Source organism: Corvus hawaiiensis, chromosome 17 (assembly GCF_020740725.1).
Source record: "Corvus hawaiiensis isolate bCorHaw1 chromosome 17, bCorHaw1.pri.cur, whole genome shotgun sequence".
NCBI lineage: Eukaryota > Metazoa > Chordata > Aves > Passeriformes > Corvidae > Corvus > Corvus hawaiiensis.
The window spans coordinates 16,194,925-16,212,248 of record NC_063229.1 but is presented as its reverse complement, the minus strand read 5'-3'; the positions used below and the strand labels follow the sequence as shown (position 1 = coordinate 16,212,248).

At 44.5% G+C, this 17,324-nt stretch overlaps 1 protein-coding gene across 1 annotated transcript in view; it reads right to left on the bottom strand.

The window, feature by feature from the left end:
- Window positions 1-1,602: 1,602 nt before the first annotated feature.
- KCNB1 (potassium voltage-gated channel subfamily B member 1) overlaps window positions 1,603-17,324 on the bottom strand; it is a 115,972-nt gene continuing 100,250 nt past the window's right edge. Inside the window, exon 3 of the mRNA XM_048321682.1 lies at window positions 1,603-11,848. Within this exon, the coding sequence (XP_048177639.1) occupies window positions 9,827-11,848 (2,022 nt within the window). The 3' untranslated portion in view covers window positions 1,603-9,826. The remainder of the gene's footprint in view (window positions 11,849-17,324) is intronic.

The following is a 17,324-nucleotide window of genomic DNA, read 5'->3' as shown; positions in this document are numbered from 1 at the left end:
TCATAAATCAGGGCATTCACATTAGAGCTTTGATGACTCTTATAGAAATAGCATTCCAATATAAAACAACATTTGATGTAATAAACTTATAAAATATTCTTGAGCAGTTTGAATTACCCTTGCTCTGATGACTTGTATAATTTAACCAATCCAGTCTAATGGAGCAGAAAACCACAGTGACTCTCCAAGAAAGGCCATTTCTGTCTCAAGTAGCAGCCAAAGCAGCCTGTTCATCTAATTTTCACACACAGAGCTCCTTGTCTCCAGCTGTTCTCCCATCTGCATCTGGTTTTGCATCTGCACAATTGTGTGATTGAGATGCTGATCTCCTGGTATGGCATGGGTGCCAGGGAACACGTGTGAGCAGGGACCATGGTGTGTGTGCAGGGATTGTGTGTGTGCCAGGGATCATGGTGTGTGTGCAGGGACCATGGTGTGTGTGCCAGGGATTGTGTGTGTGCCAGGGATTGTGTGTGTGCCATGGATTGTGTGTGTGCAGGGACCATGGTGTGTGTGCAGGGATTGTGTGTGTGCCAGGGACCATGGTGTGTGTGCAGGGATTGTGTGTGTGCAGGGATTGTGTGTGTGCAGGGATTGTGTGTGTGCCAGGGACCATGGTGTGTGTGCAGGGATTGTGTGTGTGCAGGGATTGTGTGTGTGCCAGGGACCATGGTGTGTGTGCAGGGATTGTGTGTGTGCCAGGGATCATGGTGTGTGTGCCAGGGACCATGGTGTGTGTGCCAGGGATCATGGTGTGTGTGCCAGGGATTGTGTGTGTGCCAGGGATCATGGTGTGTGTGCCAGGGACCATGGTGTGTGTGCCAGGGATTGTGTGTGTGCAGGGATTGTGTGTGTGCCAGGGACCATGGTGTGTGTGCAGGGATTGTGTGTGTGCCAGGGATTGTGTGTGTGCAGGGATTGTGTGTGTGCCAGGGACCATGGTGTGTGTGCAGGGATTGTGTGTGTGCAGGGATTGTGTGTGTGCCAGGGACCATGGTGTGTGTGCAGGGATTGTGTGTGTGCCAGGGATTGTGTGTGTGCAGGGATTGTGTGTGTGCAGGGACCATGGTGTGTGTGCAGGGATTGTGTGTGTGCAGGGATTGTGTGTGTGCCAGGGACCATGGTGTGTGTGCCAGGGATCATGGTGTGTGTGCAGGGATTGTGTGTGTGCCAGGGACCATGGTGTGTGTGCCAGGGATCATGGTGTGTGTGCAGGGATTGTGTGTGTGCCAGGGACCATGGTGTGTGTGCCAGGGATTGTGTGTGTGCCAGGGGCCCCAAGGGTGCTGCCCCTCCCTGGGCTGTGCACAGAGGAGCTGGGGATGCTCCGGCCCCTGGGCCCAGCTGTGGTGCCCCGAGATGTGGATGGATTTTGTCCATGTAGGGTGAGGACTGAAGGTTTATGCACTGAATCTGTCAGACTTAAAACAGAAGGTGTCAGGCTCGGCACTGCTTTCCTGAATCATGGCCTCAGCCATGAACAAATAACGTATGTCTAAACCTGCTGTCAACTGCAATGAGCTGAAGCAGAAACTCAGTGCCAGCCAATGGGAGTTGTATTTTTAGCCAGTATATGTGACCATGAAACAGAGCAATAAAGGCTTTAGGTTTTTCCATTCCTTTTTATTTATTTCTGTAGGCTGTAGTAAGGGACCATTGCTTTAAAACCCTTAGACATTTGGACATATTTTACAAGACAGTACAGTTTCAGAATGTCACACATTGATCACAGTTTCATACTACTACATGCATATAAAGACGGATTTTTTTTAATAATTTGTTTTACAGAAACAACTGGAGAGGTCAATAAACTTCAACAAAGAATGACTAAATCAAAGTTACAAAAAATGTAAGACTCTAAGTATATCAGTATATGGCTAATGTTGCTGTAATCACCCCAAAGTGCCAGGGCATTGAAACATTTCTTAAAAGGGAAGAAAACTTCTGCTGGTGCACTGGACAGTGAATTCCAATATAACCGAATGAAGAGATTGTGCAAGACATGCAGGATCTGCTGGGCTATCGGGCACAAGCACTGCCCTTCCTTACAGACATGCTGAACTGGGTTCTCCATTGATTCCCCACTGCGCAGGTTAAAAAATAACCCAGTGCAAGGCAATGGAGAAACCGGTCCTAGTCTGCCCTTTCTGGGTCATAATCAGTTTCAACTTCCAGCTATAAAAGCAATTTGATCTACATGTACCAGCAGAGCCACAGGAAACACATTTTCCAGTTTTTATTTGTTAAGTATCACTTTCTTTTTTAAAAGGACCCCCACAGCTTTCCTATCCTTCAGTGACTATGGATGCTTATGGCTGCCCTTTGCAGATGTCACTGGGAAGCCTTTGCCTGGGCTCAGGGGCCCTGCAGGTCCTGGGCTACTGGAGGAGGGCCCGGGCTGGCCCCCGCCTGTGAAACGCGGGGCAGCCGCGGTGGCAGCGCAGCCCCGGGGGCATCACTGAGCAGCACTCACAGCATGGCCTCGCTAAGGTTTTCTCCCTTTTCCGAAACTGCTTCACTGGCCTGATGAGAGAGCAGGATTCTGCTGCAGGAAGTGGGGGTGTATTTTTTTAATGCTAATCTAGTTGGAAAGAGAGTTTGGTTGGTAGCTGTGGCTGGCCTTTCTGAGTACAGTATCATGGCTTCAAAATTCAAAGTAAAATGGAGGTGCTGCTCCCCCACCCTCCCTCCAAACACACCAGTGGGGAATGGTTGAATGCAAAAGTAATTTTCTGCATTGACCACCAAAAAGCCAGAGAATGGGGGGAAAAATGTTCATCACAAGCCAACAAAACTGACATAAATCCCAGGGGTTGCAGGAGCCAACGTGTGGCTAATGGTATGTGGAGGCAGTAAAGCATAACAGGAAGAAGAGTCACAAATGGCAGAGCTCCTAAATGAAAAACACAGAGTAGAGAAGAACAGATGAATGGTCTTAAATGTAGACTACCAACAGGACCAGAGGTTGTGCCACAATTCAAAGTGACCAGTAGCCCATCTGCCGGTAGTGTCCTCCCAGCTTCAGTAAGTCCCTGGACCGAGGGCTGAGAGCACTGAACTGTGGGGCTGAGGCTGGGACCCTGCTGTAGGGACAGTCACCTGTGAGTTTGGGATGCTGTTTGTGGCATCAAGTCCGCTAAGAGTGAGCTGACATGGAGGGATGCTCAGTCATGTCTGGAATGACTGTCACCCTCTTGCCTGAAGGTTTGCCCCTTTCCCAGGCTTTCACTGACCTGCCTCTGTTTCCCATTCCCTCACCCCACCGGTTTCCAAGTATGTGCTGTGGGCAGACACCTCCAGCCCTGAGGCCATACAATGCTATTAGTTTTCCATTAGCTTTCAGAGATACGGGTCCAAATTCTTTACTGGTCTAAATGGGGCACAGCTCCATTGGCCTCAATGGGCTTTAACTTACAGCAGCAAAGAATTTGGCATTTCATATAAATTCACTCCCTGGCTTTCATGAGGCTCTAGTTTTGAGGGGTCTTTGTACAGAGTTCAGCCTTATTATTAATTTTTGAAGGTAGTGTCACTGCAGTCTTGGAAAGACCCCTTTAAAAATAAAGGTTAATCCTTGTTCAGTCCTACACAGCATCAACAGTATTATTTCTAGTTAAAAGAAAAAAGGAAGGTTTTGCTTTTTCTTCTAAGCCCCTAAGACTGAAAACTTCTTGTGCGATGAAGCCAGAATCAAGCAAAGCAAAATTCGGAGTAGTATTTATAGATATGAACACTTGTGGCACCCAACCATTGGTGTCAAAGGACACTTATTGTGGCTTAGGTAACACCAGCAACAAATGGGATACACATTCTGGATGAAGACTTTCAGTTTTCCTAAGGTTTCCTTTGCCTGGCCGAGACAAAGTTTCAGTGCAAGAGCCTAAGTGTGATCAGCATGGGGTGTGAGATGCATGCTGGAAAATAAACCTCTCTTCTTCAAAGGGCTGGGTGGTATTTGGGCTGTTCCTGTCCTGGTGTGGGAGGGCAAAGTTAAGAGTGGTCTGACTAGAAGCTTTCTATGGTTTTGTTGACTATGCTCTAATAAACCTGCTGACACGGAAGGTGCCTTTTGAAGGGATTTATGTGATCACTGATGACAAATATGGCAGCCTATTGCATTAATTGCTTCCTAGAAAAGAAAAATCCCACCCAACTTTAATACCTTCATTTGTGAACTGGTCTTGCTGATAATCACATGCAAAACTAGGTCTACTGGTTATTCCTTTCATTTGAGGGATACCTGGACCTTATGAAACACACACCTTTCCAAACGAAACCTCTTTCAGGTTTATTGGCTATTATGGTGGACATGTAAGAAAATCTCACAAAATGAAAGCAAGTGGAACCAAAACTCCATCTTTGGCAAAAGCATGGTCACTTACTAAACTGCTAGGCAGAATCGAAAGGAAATGTCTGTGCAGAGCTAGAGTGGGTCTGAGGCTCTTCATCGTGCTAAACTTCAAGAGGCCATGAGATAGCTTCAGGATGAACATTTATCTCACGGACTTTTATTATTAAATTTCTGTGAATATAGCTGTGGTACAGCTATAAAGGAGCAAGGAAGATCATTAAGTAAGCAGGTACATGGACAGATTTTACCATAACTAAATCAAAATCTGGCCTCTTTCTGAATGTTTATGTTTCTCACTCCTCCATAATTTTTCCTCATTTCCTGATTTTCTCTGGGACCAAAAATAAAAATTCCAAAACCCAGTGGGAAATGAAAGTCTGGACACTTCTGTTTTAATCAAGGAAAAACTTCTCTGAAGGTGCCTGAGCATTGTCAGGTCATTGCCTTGAATAAGAGCCTAAATTTTGATGCTTATCTCAACTCCACCATGTCACTATTAGGACAATTAGATTCAAAACCTGTCTCTTCTTTCTGTTCTCAGTTTAATCGATGTAAATCTGGAGAAACTGCAGCCAGTGGTGTTGGGTGACCTTTCCCCTGCCATCACCGAAGGCAGGGTCTGGCCCGCTCCATGTTTCTCAGCAGGAACATCTCAGTTCCCACAGCCAGTCCCTGGTTAAGTACCACAAACAGGAAAATACGAAAACATGACAACATCAGACAAACCCCATGACCTTTCACAGATGCCCTTCCAGGAGGAATGTTGCAGGTGTTTATCAGAAAAAAAGGAAATAACAACAACAAAAAGGTTGGGGGATCAGCTGTGTAAATGAACACTGAGAGAGCATCTAATATATTATTCTGTAATACAAAAAGAAGAAATCTGACTTGATTGCCCTATTATAAATTTGCTAAAAATACAGATATATATTTATATTTTTATATATATATAATTTTTTTTTAAATCTGAACAGAAAAATAGACTACTCTGGAATGCATGAAAGTCACACGACTTTTCCATACATCAGATACTTATAAAGCCAACACAATGGCAAGCAGGAGGTACAGAGGTAACTAGAACATCTGTACTTTATTCAGGAACTATTTAAAGCCATATTCTCCCCAAATGAACCCAAGGTAGCACTTGTTCTGTCTGATTACCATAAGCAGAAGTGAGTGACCAAACATGGAGGAGTTGGGGCTAATTTAGAGCCCCAGGGAAGCCCATCTTGCTCCGGCTGTGCAGGAGGGCACCGGCGCCACATGGCCTCCTTCACTCGACTACTTCACTCAGGAACTGTAGGATTTGCTTTAGAATGAGGTGTTCTGTGGAGCTTACCAACAGAGAGAACGTGGCTTTAGAAACCTTGTCTTTGCAATGAATTTTACATAACCTTGTTATTTACTATAAACTGTACTGGTCATAATTCTGTCAAGACATAAATATACAATAGGTACAAATATTAACAATACATTACAATTTTACAGAAGAAGAATACTGTTTTCCTTAGAAATGTGTATCTTATTAGCTGCAAGGGAAGAAAAGGCTACAGTTTATCACAGCCACAGTTGCCAAACAACCTGACCGCCTCAGATGTGTTTCTCATGACTCGCACAGGCAGATACTCCCCAGCATTTGACACACGGCATGTTCAGGAAGGGAATGTGCGTTCCATGGATTTATTTTCCTCTCTCTTGGTTTTTTTTTTTTTTTTCCTTTCTTCTACCTTTTTTTGACTCTCAAACATCTCTGAAAAATGTGGATTTCACAGGAGACTCTTGTTTTGGGTTGGGTTTTTTTTCCATAAGTGTGCTTAGGTGATGTTTTTAAGAAAAGGCACTGAGAAATCTACTGCAAAGTCACTGCTTTGTTCCTCTGTTCAAGGCTAAAACTCAAAGAATCTTTGCCTCCTGGTTAAGAAAACTGCACCCTCTCCTTTCACATATATATATATATATGTTCTATATATATATTTATAGGTATGTATTAAAAATGATGTTGATGGCATAAGATACAAGCAAGTGCAGACATCACACGTCCAGAGAGAGTTCTTTCAGGTATGATGCCTTCTGCAGCAGCAGGTGAGGCTCTGTCAGCTTGCTCGATACTTGGTGCTCAGTAAATTTGCAGACCTGAATGCCCAATATCAGTGATTAAACCACACGCTTTAGCTCGATGCAAGAGATATTCCCTGTTTTCCCCAACTGCTATGAACTTTGGGAAACATGTATTAAACAAACAAAAATTAAATTGTCCTTCTCGGATCTATAGGATTTGGTGAGCATTATGTTTTCAAAGCACTGCTTTTCCTTTGCAGTGAGTACAGACTTAGTCTACCATAGCTTTAGGTTAGAGTAGATTTCCCAGTGCTTACATTATATATATGTGTATTATGCACACACACACATATATAGATACATACTTTGTATTCAGACTTTATTTCATTAAAATAAATTCAACATACTTCCTTTTTAATTGGGCACAAAATGAGAGCTACATCTTCGTACACAAATAAGAAAGAAATGCTCTTCAAGCATATTATATGCTTAATTTTAAATTATTTGCTTTCTATAAGAAATCTATAGGACTTTGGCTATTCAGGCTTAAAAGGTAGATTTTTTAATGATACTTTTGAATTTGGCTTTCAAAAGTGACTCAGTAAAATGCTACTTTAAAGGTAGGACTAAATAGATGACATAAGGTGTGTGTCGTGAGCGATCACGCAAGGCAGACAGAGGGCCTTTGGTTACAAGGAGAGTTGCACCAGTTGACTATCAGATAAAAAATGATAGAACTGTTGATTTATACATTTTTGTCAGTGCCATCTATAAACCAAATACATCAATTTGGATGAGAGTGTGGTAAATACTACACTATATGGCTATATTTAAATACGTTCACTTTCGTGACATGTAAAATATGACTTTTTTTTCCACATGAAAGCATCAGCTCTAAAAATATTTAACTTGGAAATCACTATTACTTTATTTTAAAAAATTCCCTGATTTTTCTTCTTTTTACATTTGTGCTGATGGCAGACATGACTGATCACTGAAACATAGAGATTATATTAAAACTGTTCTCTTTAAGATTTCTCGTTGCTGCTCTGTGGCCTCAGAAATCCACAGAATAAATCAGTTTTTAAAGCTTATCTGCTGGAAAGTTACTTTACTTTTTTGTGACGACTCAATCTTAACTAGTATCTCAGCAATACGTCGGTTCCTCTAAGTACACTTGTATTTACTATGGCCAAATCCTAAAGTCCTTCACCAGGCAGAGAGCCCACTCGGAGGAGCGGCGGTTTCGGCTGAAGGAAGGCGGAGTAAAAGCGAACAAACCTCAGGAACTGGCCCTGCGTAAATACCCTGGGGAGTTTCGCCTGCACACGCGGTGCTCTGGGCACCTTCCGCGTCTCTCTTTGCTTGGCACCAGGGCTCTCGCTGCCCTTCGGCTCCTTCCTGAGCTGCTGGCTCAGGTCCCCCCCGGGCCTCGCCCTGCTGGGCCACCGGGGCTGAGCAGAGCAGAGTCACTGCACCGTGGGCACAGCTCTGTGCCAAGGAGACACCTGGCAAAGCCATCCTCACAACCCATGTCAGCTCCTAAAACAGATATGTGCTTATTGCTTTTGTCCGTACATGCTGCATTCACTATTACGGGTTACAGACAGTGCTGCACGGCCGGGACGGACACACGGCTACATTCAGGACTAACCAACACTTGTTGTTTACAATAGGAAGGAACAAAATGCAGTGGACTCGAGTGGCTTCGGGGGGGTCTTCCTCCCACGTGTGCCCCTCTGCTCCCACGTCCCGTGTCTCAGCTTATCCCCGGACCCGCTGCCTGCAGATTGCTACACACCCCGGCAGGAACTCAGGGACAGGTCAGGAAACGCTCATTGACAGAGTTATTTACAACTGAGTTTTACAGTAGAAACAGAGAACAACATAAAAGGTTACCATCACAGTTATCACAGGACAAGTTGTGACTTGCTACAAGTGTGTAACAAATCACAGTCACAACAAGAGGCACAAATTAAAGTAGTGCTTGGTTAAAGTGCTTGATTGTTACACTCTGCTATCCTACTCCAGCATTGCAACAACGACAACAAAAAGTCAACGTAAAGTGCTTTTCCCCCCCGAGATTAAAAACCAAAGACAAATTATTTCCTACACAATTTGACATAACTTTATTGAAACCATAATATTTTAAAAACCTAGGCTGGTGGCTGCTAGTTCTGTTCACTTAAAATGGTCAGATTTTTTTTTTTTCTCCTCTTTTTTTTGTTTCATTTAAAAATGACTGGATGCTATTAAAATGTCAGGCCTGATTCTCCTGCCTCTCGCAGCTGCTTCGTGCCACAGCCCTGCAGGAGCCTCTCCTGCCCGACCTCCTGGCGAGAGGGAGCACAGCCAGGCCTGGGACGGGTCACTAACGAATCCCTCTTTTTGCATATTTATGTAACACTTGCATATCTTTCACTGCGCTGCTTGGGCGCAAAAAGCTTCGCACCAGCCTGCTCCTCTCGTGCGCCACGGGCGAGCCTGGGCTGCGCCTGGAGCCGGGCGGGAGGGGAGCCCAGGGCAGCGCCGGAGCCCCGGCACGGGCCGGGCGAGAGCCGCGCTCTCCTTCCAGCCCTGCGCGCCCCGGCACCGGGAGGGGCTCTGGCTGCGATGCCTCGGAGAGTCCTGCTTCTGCACGGCTCCTCCACACCTTCCCAGCGTGGGCCGTGGGCCACCAAGGGCCACGCGCTGGCCCTGGGGCAGGTACCGGCTTTTAGCAGAGGGTAAGTGCAAGTCTCACTATGTCTTAGGGCGTGTTTGGAATTAGATACAAGTGGTGCAACTCACCCTGCTGATATTTCAAAAGAAAACGTCAGGTCCTACAGGATATCAGATTGTTAAACACACAAAGAGCATTTTAAAAATTGGTTTCTCTAGACCATTATTTGTTTCAAATGCTTTTCACTTGGATTTTCCAATAATGCAAGTGTTCCCTGTTACCTTTAGACATAATATCCATCAGAAAAAGCTGTAGATGGGGAACAGCTGCCCTGAAGCAGTGAGCATTGTTTTTGAAAGCTTTATACCAACCCCAGCAATTTATTCCAGAGTTCAAATCTGGCTGCCTTGGCATCCTTTATGGAACTAATGCAAATCAGATGTTAATATTTCCAAAAGGAGCTCTAGCGTTCAAGGGGAATGGATGGGTATTTGGTCACATTGGCTTCACTGGACAACATGAAAGGAGATCAATGTGTGATCATGATTTGCAATCATTTTTTTGACTGATGTGGGCAATGTCTTTAGAGTTGTTTCAGAGAAGGACATTTTCACAAACCCACACTGGACCTCCCCCAGACTTTTAGAAACAGGTGGCTTGTTTCAGCCAAGTTCATGCCATGCAGAAGCTCTTTTGTTTGTGTTGACTGTGAAGATATTCCTTTAAACTCTCAGTAAATTCTTTCAGACCCCACCTCAGATGCTTTGATCATGTGTGTTAGCATGTCCTCCACTGCCTGGTAATACATGGACTTCTGGGGAAATGTGATTTTCTAGTCTGACAGTCTCCTGATTGCCCTGGGTTCTTCCAGTGATACCTTCCATAGAGTAAATGCAGTTCTGCCCTATCAGCTTAGGGGAGGTGGGTAAAGCAGCAGCTTCTAGATGGTTCTTCTCTGTTCTATAAACATGGTCCTTTTGCTTTAGATAGCCACTGTTTGCAACATTGTACTTGGGACTCACATTTCCAGGTGGACTTGAATCATACATCAGCTGACCTTCATCATCAGTGTCAGCATCTATATATTTGTGTATACCAGCATCATGGAAGTTGAAAGCTATGGCTGCCTGCGGCTCCGGTGACTTTGGGGGGGTTCTTGCACTCGCAGTTGTGTAGATCGAGGTTTCTGGGCTCATGAGAGACCTGTCAGAGAATAAGGAACTATCTGTGGCAGCAGCAGCAGCTCCCTGGCTCTTGAGAGGGTCTGGATATGTTCTCAGTACATTTGATGCTGGTACTAATGTGCTGGTGTCCTCTTCCATGAAATTAACTTTCAGAGATCTTAGTTTTAAAGGGTTACTGGCCTTTATGGAGCTTTTGGGACTTTCAATGAAAAAAGCAGAACGGTGGCTGCTTTCGGAGCTTGGGTTCATTTCCACGTACCTGGCACTGCTCCCCTCTGGCCTGCTCTGCTCCTGAATGACGTTAATGCCGCCCTTGCAGGGCAGGGCAGTGAGCGGGCTGTGCGAGAACCGCCCGGAGTCAGGGAACTCGGCTGCGCAGCTTATGAAGCTGTCGATGCTGGACATGCTCCTCATGTCAATGATCCCATCAGTGCGAGTTGCCAGCAGGGGCACCATAGGGCCAGGAAGGGTTTCCATTTCCAGCTCTTCCTTTTGCTTTCCCGATTGACTCGACTCTTTAGTGTTAAGGTTTGGCTGGGACTGAGTCTTTGCCATTTTGTTGTACATGTCCTCAAGCTGTTGGACATTCAGGTGCTGGGGACTTGAAGATGACCTGGCTTTTTCTGGGGACCCTTGTTCCTTAGTTTCAAAAGATTTACTAGAACTAGTTTCAGAGAGTGTTCTCTTGGTCCATTTCCATTTGCTTGGAGATAAATGATTGTCCTGAACTTTATCCTTTTTGGCTATGCTTTCTCCATTCTTTTCAACCACGATGTCCATCAGTTCTATGCTACGGGCAAACGCATCCTTCATGTTCATGGAAACAATACTGCCATTCCTTTTTGCTCTTTCAAGAGCTTCCCTGCGCTTAATGGCTTTCTCCTGCCTCTTCTGCTCTTTGTAAAACTCGGAGAAGTTATTGACAATAATTGGGATGGGAAGAGCTATCACCAGCACACCAGCAATGCAGCACAGTCCTCCTACTATTTTACCCAAAAGAGTTTTGGGGTAAATGTCTCCATAGCCTACTGTTGTCATGGTGATTGTTGCCCACCAGAAAGAAGCTGGGATGCTCTTGAATTTTGTATCATCCTCATCTTTTTCTGCAAAAAACACTAAACTGGAGAAGATCATAATGCCCATAGCCAAAAACAAGATGAGTAATCCAAGTTCATTGTAACTCCTCCTCAATGTAAATCCCAAGGACTGTAAACCCGTTGAGTGCCGGGCGAGCTTTAGAATCCGGAGTATCCTCATAATCCGAAATATTTGGACCACTCTTCGTACATTTTGGAACTGAAGTACACTTTTATTGGATTCTGTGAGGAAGATAGTAACATAGTAGGGTAAGATAGCCAGCAAATCTATAGCATTCAGTGGGCCTTTGAAAAACTTCCATTTCTTAGGCGAGGAGAGGAACCGCAGGAGGTATTCCATTGTAAACCACGCAATGCACACCGCTTCCACATGGGCGAGCTGGGGGTTATCTGTGGTCTGCCCAAATTCATCCACGCCTTGTAGTTCAGGAAGTGTATTAAGGGACAAGGCAATTGTAGATAGTACAATAAACATGATGGAAATGATTGCCAAAATCTGGAAAGGAAAGAGAAAACAGTGAGTTAATCTCGGAATACACTACACTGTCTTTCGCTGCTGTTAACACATGGCTGTATTTTCACTCACATGTTGCAAGACCCATTTTGCTCAGTACACAGAAGTTGGATAATCAATGCATCCTGAGCTGAGTTTATTTTGGAAGCTGCTTTAGTTATGGGAGATGCCTAAAGGAGATAAAGCATCTACTTCAACTCCTGTGCTTTCATCTCCCTGTAGTCAAGGAACACATAAGAACAGCTAGGATGCCAGGAGGGCTGTGAAGCAGTTCACAGCAGGAGCTTTTGATTAACTACTAATTAGGTGCCCAACAAGGCCCATCTGGACAACAGGCTCTGAAATTTAAGCACGAAGGAATGCAATTGTGAATACATGATTCGATCATAGCGATGTTCTCCATTTAATGAATGGTTACTGCTGTAGTTTGGGGTGCTGATGGCTAATTACAGAGATGTGTGTACAATTCTACTACATAAGCACACAAATAATTCACTCTTGTTCAGTGACTCAACTCTAATTTGAAACTTGATGGTTGTGAAAAACATGAAAACTTCACCAAGCTTTCTAAGCCGTTTTGAGTTTTCCGGAGGAGAGAGCAAGCGTCTGAGCAAACCAAATTGGACAACACTGAGACAGCCAAGGCAGGGCAGGCCCAGCCACTGGAGACCTCACACATTGTCAGAAACCAGCTGAAGAGTGCAATGAGAGGAGGAAACAGTGCTCTGCAGTGAGCAGCCTCTCTAAACCCCAAGTAAATCTGATCAGAGTCTGGGCAACCAACTCTGCAGTGTGCAGTGCTGCATTAGTGTTTGCAGCTTTCCAATGGCATAGGCAGGCTGTCCTTTTGTGCCTGTTTTATATAGACATTAATGCTGTATGTTCCAGTTTTCCCTAATTACATCTCCTTGTAAAGCCATTGTAGGGAGGTTTTGGAGCTGACCAAAAATTTGAACACTATTTTTTTCTACTAGTGAATTATTTTTCTAGTTTATTAATTGGTGGGATTATATCTAGTTTCTTAGGTAACTGCCAAAAGACAATAATGATTTCAAAACACACACACACACGTGACTAACATTTAGTCTTCAGTGTAAGCTGGTCTCTCACATTCACTTTTCTCCTGCTTGATAGAAAAGCAGCCTGAAAGTGATTGCAATGTATGTGCCTGACGACCAGATACACAACATTATGCAATGAATTATAAAATGTGTGACAAAAGTTCTGCATCCCAAATTGCAAATCTGATGCACTCCTTCCTTGACAATATAATTAGAATTTAGGTTTCCTCACAGTGACCTTTCTCAGCCAGCTTTACACCACCAGAATATCCAGTTACCACCTGAGGCACTGGAGAAAGAAATTCTTGATGGATTTATTTTCAGCCAAATGCAGCACTGACATCCCAACAGTCAGGAAATACCAGACTTCTGAACATTTATCCCCAAACAGAGAGTTGATGCAGTGGAACAACTCTTGTAGGAGAAACATGCAAGTCCAACACTGTGGTCTTCTCAAGAAGGACCTCACCTCCATAGCTGAAAGGCAAGGCTGGAAGCTTCGCTTGAATTAAGTTCATATAGTAAACTTAGGCTATGGTTTTAGGAGAAAAGCCCATATACCTTAAACCTCCCCAAATGTAAGGCAGGAATTTCAATTTTTCAAAGTCTGATTTCAACAAGTGTTTTAAAATCCACTTGCTGTTAAGAAAATCCCTTCCAAATCAATTTTATAACATATACATATATAAAACATACATATATATATGTTTACCTTTTAACTCACTAAAATGCACTGTGTAAGTGTGATTTGCACATGACACTGCAGAACTAGTAATTTAATCTGAAGAATGAGATTTTACTAGAAACAGAAATGAACTCCACCAAACGCTGTTTTCATTGTGTAAATTGGATTAAGTGGAAGTGGTGCTTGGTGTAATTAGCCTCCTATGCAATGCTCTAGCACAGGAATTTTAGAATAGCCTCACTTGCAGTTACTAAATTGTTGTTCCAAGGAAAAATGCTGTGAAGACTCCTTTTCCTTTTTAAACAGGCTGAGTAAAAGGTTTGTTATTTGCTCTGCCGTGCACCCTCCCATGAACCTTCTGCCTCCTTGCTATCTTCTTCCCTAAGTTTGCTGCTGAAATACAAACAATCCCGTAAGAACTTGTGCAATGGGGGTTTGCCTCATTGAGAGGCTTCTCAGGTCAATGAGCCAAAGAAGCTCTGGGAAAAACCTGAGCGATGCAAAACTGTAGGAAGAACCATGGGATGAAGAGGAGCAGAGAGGGACACAGGGAAAAGGCTTGAATCTTCAAACTCAAGAGAATAAAATGTAAGTCAAGTGCCTCATGGTGAAGTGTGGGGAAATTTGGATGTTAATTACTGCTGCGTGGTAGCTTGTTTCAAAAGACCATCTCCGGGAGACCAGGCACTACCCCTGAGAAGCAGAGAGCCTGATTTGCTTTCCTAGAAGGCTCTTTTGGTGGTTTTGCTGTCATTTCTTTGCTTACAACCCACCATTTCTGAAGGTGTTTGTGATGTTTGCAATGGTAATTTCAATTAGTTTTGCTTGGCTTTCTCTCTGCCCACTATACACAGAAGGGCTTATTTGTAGGCTTAGATGTATGTACCTGTTGGGTTTTATCTCCTTCACTTTCAGTGTGAATATTAACACTCCATCTTTATTCAGTGAATGGCATCCAGCAGCAGTAATTGGTGTCAAACCTTCTGTTTCCTTTGATATACCTTCCTGCTTTGAAGATCAAGGCAACGCCAGATGAATATAAATAAATAAACTGGGAGATCTAAGGGTAAGATTTGATTTTGGTTTAGGAGATTTAGCCATGAAGCTAAGCAATAAACAGAGACAGACATTTATCATTTCTCCCACAAGTTGCAGCAAGATGTCACTTGTGTTCCCAAGATACAGATTTTCCCCCTTACTCGTCTACTGCAACCATATCTTTGGGAATCTTCTCAGGCTAAGAAAAACTTCTAAATGTGAGTTGTTTGTCCTCAGGCATTCAAGGCACTTTTTAACTGGAAAGTACATAAAACTGAGATGGAATGTCTCCAGCTGGGTTTAGAAGATCCTTCTCCTTCTGTAAGAGATACCTTGTCCTGGTAGCGTCCACCATCCACTAAAAGCCACCCAAGGAGCAGTTGTGCACAGAAAACTGGATCCAGCTGCTGCTGTCAGGCATTAGCACTGTTCAGTTGCACAGGGCTCTGTCCCAAAGTATTTACAGTCTGGGATTTCAGATTATAGAAATCACCATCTGTCTCTCTAATAAGGTTTCCCATCTTGGCTGTACTGAACCTCTCGCTTGGCAGCTCTTGTATTTTCCACTGTCAGTAATGAGAGACAGAAAGCTGAAGAGAAGACGTTTACACTCCCAGGGAGGCCTCTAGGGAAGCTCTGCATCACAGACAGCCTTTTCATTCCATTCCTTTCCTCCTCCCTTTACTCTTCCAGGTTCACTTCTCTTTAAAAAAAAGCCAATGGGACCAATTTGGACTTGAGCAGAAACAATCCCTCTGCAGTGCATGAGGTTCCAGCTCTTACAAAACTGGAAATCCTTTTTCCAGTCACTGGAAAAAAGCACCTGCAGTCCCTGTTCCAGAGCACTGACCCCAAATCTCGCTGCTTCTCCAGCTTCTCACAGCTGCATGAAATGGAAGGAAGCATGGGAGAGAGCCTCCTCCTGTGGCACTAATCTCCATGATTCCTTAAAAGGCGTGAAACATGGCCTTGTGCTCTTGAGAACTTTGGATGGGCAATCAAAGAGCTGAGGTTGAACAGGCTCAGGGACAGAAATGTCCCTAGAGCTCAGACTTGGACTGGCAGAAGGAACAGGGAAGGGAAAGTTCAGCATCAGAGGCCTATTAGATTTTGTGAGTGCTGCTGAAATGTCCATGTTCCCGCTTGTAGAGCAAGCTGCAGGTCTGGCTGCTGGCCTATCTGGCATATGTGGGCTGGTTATTGGGATCAGGGAAGGCACCTCCAGCATCCCTTCAAGAGCATCCAGAGCTTCTGACTTGGATGCCCATGTTTGTGTAGGTCCTATAAAATGCCTAAATAAAACTGGAGAAGCTTGCAGCCTAAAATTCGGAAGCATAGGAAAACATCTGGAGTCATAAATAGCTAAAATGAGTGACGTGAGGACACATTTGTGACACAGGCAGGAGTCCCTGTATTGTGGAGCCACAGCTATGACAACTGTTCTCCACTGTTCTCACGTTGGCTCCATGGGAGCTGAAGACAGGAGCCCTGACAGACCAGGTCGTACTGGGCAGGCATCCTCAGCAGAGCAGCGCAGACACTCCTTCAGCTGCTCGTAAAGCTGACAGTGTTTAAGACTGGCTTTTCCCTGCACAACTTTCAGACCAACTTTCAGACAGCTTGCACGAGAGAAGCTCTGCAGTCCCCTTCCTCCTTCCTTCTGTATTTACTCTTGCATTTCACCTGTAGCAATACATCACAAAGTGTGAAAATCCCCTCAGGTGCTTTACGAGGTTACTTGCAGAATGTAGTGGAAGGGCTCCGAATGATGGCCCTGGCTTGTGGCACAAGTCTCAGTATGTATGGGCAGGATTTCAGGAAAGAACTTCTCCACTAAATCAGCTGTTTCACAAAGATTTTTGTAGAGTGAATCTCTGGATTGCTGCTACGGTTCCTTTGTGGAAGCTAATAACCCAAGGATAGGCAGGGCAGGGTTTTGGATGAATTTAAAGCAGTTGCCTCGAAGTGATTAGAATGATTGTACATACATGCTGGTTATTACACATGCAAATGAGACAAGCAAGCTGATTTTGGGAGCAAGTGTAGCCAGTTTGTGCAACTGCTGTTTCCTGAGGCAAGATGGATGTGCCATGCTTGCCAGCCTTTAATCACTACCTCCTCCAAAATCCCCCCCAAAACTAGGCAGCCCACCTCTGCCTGGCACCTTTCAGGAAATAACCACCTGCCCAGGGCCTGATCCTGCTTGCTGGGTGAGACTGGCCCCAGAGATTCATCCTTTGTGATGGCAAGGTCTATGCTCATCCCTGGGGGAAGAGGGCTCCTGCCTGCTCAGAAGTTCCTCATCTCTCTCTTTGGCAGCAGCAGTTTGTGAGTTCACCCCTCAGTGGCACAGAGAGGGGTGAATTTTATGTAGCAGGGACTAACCCAGCATTGAGGTTTGGTGATACTTATTGCTTGGTTATTTTCTTTACACTGCTAAAGACCCTAACTGAGATAAAGGCATGAGACAGGAGACTTTCAAGGCCATTAAAATTTATGAGAACTGGCTGTCCCAATCCCATAGATGGCTCTAAAATCTCAGGGTAAGCATCCGAGATCTCTCTGCTCGTGGCAACATGCCCTATACTTTTTCTGTCTTCATACTCAGTAATGAAGCTGATATAGCAAGGAGAAGGGGTGGTGTGTGGGAGAGAGTAGGAGGGTGTTTGAATAT